A 5,349-nucleotide genomic window follows, 5' to 3' on the forward strand; every position below is an offset into this window, starting at 1 on the left:
CTCAAGCTTTACTTGTTAGTCGAGTCATTTGCTTAACGAGTCGAGCTCGAGCTCATGAGTCAACTTGTTAAAATAATCGAGTTGAGTTCGAACTCAACATGAACTGCCGAGTCGAGCTCGAGCCTTAATCGTGTTTGTCGACCCTTAATCGAGCCTATATATTCAAACAAGTTTACGAGTGTGTCAAGCATTAATCGAGCTCGAGTACGCACTCAACACATAACGATGAATATCAATTTTATTTAAACGAGTTTGTGGAACTTTAATCGAGTTGAGCTCTAGCTCAACACGTAATGATGAATATCAATTCTATTCGAATCGAGCTCGAGCTACTTCCGTTGAGCTATTCTGGAGCTCAAAGTTTCATTAGTAGAGCCGAGCTCGAACTGATTGAAGTCGGGCTCGACTCGGGCTCTCGTGTGCACCCCTAACTGAACCCCGTCCTAAGTGGACCAGTTTATGGACCGAGCTCGGGTCCAAAATCCCAAACCGCTTCGTGATCGAATCGGAAAACTGACATAATGGGAAAAATCCGAGTCGCCTCCTTCCGGATGACAGTGCGTCCGACACTCCACGCGGAGCTGAAAAATCAGCCACCAACTGCACGCCACGTGTTAGAAATGCCCAATTGAATTCCGCCACGTAAGCAAAGCCACGTTGCCGTTCATATATAGCTCGACATCTTGCCAGCTGGCACCTGAAGGGTCGTCATCCGTCCCGCAACGTCCTGCGCTCCCAGCGGTAGGGGGAATGTCGTAAAAGGCTCCCAAACATCCAACAAATGACAAACACGGCCTGGACACCCAAAAAATTTCATTATTACTCTTAAATAAAAATTAATGGGAGACTTTATTTTCTCTCGTTATCAGTTTTAATTAAACAAAATTAATCAGCACCATCAATCTATTCCGGAATTGAAACTTGGGGAATATAACATTAGTTCATTAGCATCTGCACCATAGGTGGCGGCGGTGGCGGCGGCAACAGTACCTAACTAATTAGGACATATAGAACCATAACCTTTGGTCATCTACTTAAACATAATATGAGTCACCATCCTTTCCTGATCTATCACGCCTCTGTCTTTTTCGTTAACAAAGAGCTAAAAAGTCTGCCAAGTTGCTTAATCCCGACGAATTTAGGTCATGTGATTGCTTAGGGGATTAATTTTTTGCTAATCACATGTACATTTTTTTTTTCTAATAAGATCAAAGACTGAAATTGGCCTCTTTAAATTAATTGGGTTGTGCAGAAAAGCAAGGCAATGAAGTCATTTTATGAAGCCTTTAAGGGCATTGAAAGAACACCCAATAAACATGCCACATGGGTTGTCAAAAGAGTTAGGCATGTTCTCTCCTTTCTCTCTCTTCTTAAATCGAAAAATTGACTCTCGGGGGCCCTCATTTTTTTTTTCTAAGAGCAATAATAGAAGCCACCAAACCCTAATTGGGGAAGGCAGAGAGAAGGGGGTCAGTATTGGCACCAAAGAGAAAAAAAAGAAATATTGAATGGAGAGAGAGAGAAGGAACAGTTGTTTAGGAAGAGTTCCACTTTTCCTTGCCTCTCCTCCTTTTCTTTCCAAAGTTTCCTTCTTCCTTAACACCTACCCATTTATAACTATTCTCTCATTTCTCACCTCCTACACCCCTCTTTAGATAGAAGACCCTAAAAGCACCATTCTAACTTGGGTCTCCCTCCTTCCTCCTTCTCAGGTATGAGCCACCCTTCTTCTTTCTCTTTGCTTTTCATGGTCCTTATTTTCTTATAGTTTTCCAAGTTTCAGACTTGTAACTGGTCCAACGCCTCCTATTATATATATCGAGAGAGGAAGAGAAAGAGAGAGGAGGGGGGCCATGTGTAAACATTTCTGTTTCTGTTCTTAAATACTTTGATGGTGTCTTGTGCATGTTGTTATGGTTTGTGTGGGAGCATCTGCCCTTGTGTTTGTTTGGTGTGTTGGGCGACAAGTTGCAGAGGGATATGTCCATAAAGAAAGAGCTTAGGTAGATAGCCCGCTGCTAAAATAAGAAATCTGTTGAGAAAGAGGATGCCCATGTGAAGAGGATGCTGCTGTTGAGGAGGGAAGAAGAAGAACCCACTTTCTGGTGGTAGGAAGGAGGAAAGCAGCTCCGTCACATGCAATTTCTGGGGTCGCCATTATTTTTTGGGGGGTGGTCTGTTGCAGAAAAGAGAGAGAGAGAGAAGCCTTGGATCCCCTTTACGCCAACTCTGTCTTCTGCCCTCTTCTCCCAACCCTTTCTGCCACGAATATAAAAAAAAAAAGTTTTCGTACTGAGTGGCTCGTATTCCTAGTTTTTTGACTCGATCATATTACGGACCTCGATAATATATATATACATATATATATAATTTTATTCTTTATTAAGAAATTGCTTTGGCCCTTCAAATTTAAACTTGTAAAGTGTGCATATTTACTTTTCGGAAAATGTGTTCGCCTTTTCTGCAGTTGTCAAAAGCGAAGCTTACTTTTAAAAGCAACTGTATCTTTTTTAAAGTTGCATTTTTTTTTTCAAAAATGTTCTTTTATGTATATATATATAAAGAAAAAAAAAGAAAAAAACCAATCCTGAGTAAAATTGCGTAATTGGGGGTGGCTAAGACTGGCTATCTCAGATAGTTTGGCCATTAGCTCCACGCACACAGAGATTTAAAGTGAGGAAAATGACTCCAAATTCAAGAAATAGCAGCTCACCGACATTACATGGTCTTTTCCATCTAATTCTCTCATTGGAGTTGGTGAAAGTTGTCTCTTTAGCTAAAATCCACACACCAGTTTTTCTTGGGACTTGATAAACAAAACCAAATAATATTTTTCCTCAACCTGGGGGATGTATTTAGTGCACCCAATATCCCAAGATAGAGAGATAACTTGGGGCAAACTGGCTTCTCAAAGTTCAAGCACACAGTACCTTCTTCTTCTTCTGCATAAGTAGGTGCACTCAGACACTACCTTGGTATACAGCAAGATATATGTTTTTTTAATACTACTGTTCAGTCTTGGAAGACAGAAGACATGGCATTCATGTCAATAGGACCTGCAAGAAAAAAGTATGAGTCGCCATCAAATAGAGCAAGTGTGAACACAGTGTTACTGTATGCTGCATAATTATTTAACAAAATATGTATTGTTTATTTCTACAGTTCAATCTTATGTCACGATCTCTTTTAAGTTTAAATTTCAAACATATTAGGTAGTAAGTAGATGGTTAGGTGGCACTATCACAATCAAGGTCCAAAGTGGTCAAAATCAGCCTGAATCTGCTGATTTGGATTGAATAGTAGCAAATAGATTCGATTCACCACCCATCCAAAGGTGCAACATGCGCTGCATTATTTTTCTGTAATTATTTTTAGCCTTTTTAAGTTCTTATTTATATATGTAGATACAAAATGTTAATATCAACTTTTATTCATTTTTTGATTTACATGACACTGGTACGGTTCAAACTTCAAACATATGGTAACACTGGTGTGAAGGACAGAAAGCCAAGGATGCTCACCTTTTACTGTCCTTGGAGAAATATTTACTTCTTTTTGTTTGAGTTGCAGAGCCATGCCACCATACAACAAAACGTTTCCTCTTTTGATAATGGAAATCTTGTCACAGTCCCAAAAACAAATGACCTGTTCACATGTCAAATTGATGAAAATGATATAAATTTGACAATGAAACATGACAGCTGTCTCCTGCCACTTGTGAAGTTAACAGAAACTCTGTGTCTGAAACCTCCCCCACCTTTGCACATAAGTCCACTGCTGCCCCTTATTCTGTACAACTGGCAGCATGAGATGCTAGCCATTGGATTCTATTCTGGGTAGATTACCATATCACCACTCTTGGCTCTATCTTGGATAGATTGCCTTCTCTTCCCAGAAGTAGCTGTAGCAGGGTCTCTCTCTCTCTCTCTCTCTCTCTCTCTCTCTCTCTCTTTTTCTGTCCTTCTGTTTATGCATTGCAATAACAAGAAAAATGTGTGGCCATGGCAGAAAAGATGGCACTAGATCACATTGACAGCAGAAGCTCCCTGAAAGAAGATTGGAAGCCCTTTTACTCCCACAACATGGAAAGCTTCTTTGACTTCTCCTTGGATGAGATTGAAGAGCTAAACATGGAAAACGAAGATTGTGGCACAGATCTTCAGCTAGATGCTGCAGAGGGCGACCTACCAATTGAGAAGTACTGCATTCCTGTGAGTTTGTCCTTAAGAGTCTCCCGAATGCACTCTCTTTTATCATCCCAACCCACATTATTCCACTGGCAGGGGTCTTGGTCTTTTTGCAGATGGACTCGCTCACTGAGCTAGGATGGGACCTCCATAAGGACTCTCAGCTGCAATGGGGCACCCCAGGAGCCACTGAGCATGTACCCAGATCAACATTTGTTCACAATTTTCAAGCTCCGGTCAAGGCAAGGAGCAAGGGACTGCAGACGGGGCGGAGGGTGTGGTCACTGAACGTCTCGTTCGGCAACTCATGGCAAGTGGTATCCGACGATAGAGACAAACCTGCCATCGGGAAGGAGAACTTGGAAAGCAGCTTTCCAGCGGCAGCAGCTCAACAGGGAGGAGCACGCAGGTGCAGCCACTGCCTCTCAGAGAAAACTCCACAGTGGAGAATGGGGCCACTAGGACCCAAGACGCTCTGCAATGCCTGCGGCGTGCGCTACAAATCGGGCCGGTTGCTGCCGGAATATCGACCTGCTGCGAGCCCTACTTTTGTATCGACTGTGCACTCCAATAGTCATAGAAAAGTGATGGAAATGAGGAGAAAGAAGGGATCATTTTGAATATTTATTCCCAATTTTGGTAGAATATCTCTACTGACGGTTTACAAATCAAGTACAGATAGGTTAAATACATTTTTTCCCTAGTTATGCACAAACCCACAATGGCTATCTCCTTCAGCGCCAGAAAAGAGTCTGCACTAGATACTTCACTTGCTGGCATGCCATTAAACCTTCCTAGACTAAGAATGTGAAGGTAGCAGCACCTAGGGACGGAAGCTTGGAAAAAGTCTCCTGTGGAAGACAACAGTCTTTCTCTCTTTCTTTCTCGCTGTGGAATAGACCAACACAGATTTCAATAAAATGCTAAAAACGGAGTGCAGCAAAGACATGCTACTGTAAGGATTCTCAACAGGTTGACCATCGCCATCTGTTTCTCCATCTACAAGAGCTAGTAGCTCAGATTGCACATAATGCTGTTTCCTCTACCATAGTGTCTGATTACAAGGTGTTCCAGAAAAAAAGCAGCATAAATGTTGAAGCTCCAAGTCCAGCATGGAACTCGAATTTTGGCCATGAAAATGCGTTCCAAATCTATAAAATAA

At 41.8% G+C, this 5,349-nt stretch overlaps 1 protein-coding gene across 1 annotated transcript; it reads left to right on the forward strand.

Moving 5' to 3' along the window:
• Window positions 1-1,472: 1,472 nt before the first annotated feature.
• LOC116257919 (GATA transcription factor 4-like) lies at window positions 1,473-4,814 on the forward strand. Its single transcript, XM_031634944.2, has 3 exons — window positions 1,473-1,712; window positions 4,009-4,211; window positions 4,304-4,814. The coding sequence occupies exons 2-3, from the start codon at window positions 4,014-4,016 to the stop codon at window positions 4,805-4,807; spliced, it is 702 nt and encodes a 233-aa protein (XP_031490804.1). The 5' UTR covers window positions 1,473-1,712; window positions 4,009-4,013; the 3' UTR covers window positions 4,808-4,814.
• Window positions 4,815-5,349: the final 535 nt, after the last annotated feature.

This window comes from Nymphaea colorata, chromosome 1 (assembly GCF_008831285.2).
Source record: "Nymphaea colorata isolate Beijing-Zhang1983 chromosome 1, ASM883128v2, whole genome shotgun sequence".
NCBI classification, from domain to species: domain Eukaryota; kingdom Viridiplantae; phylum Streptophyta; class Magnoliopsida; order Nymphaeales; family Nymphaeaceae; genus Nymphaea; species Nymphaea colorata.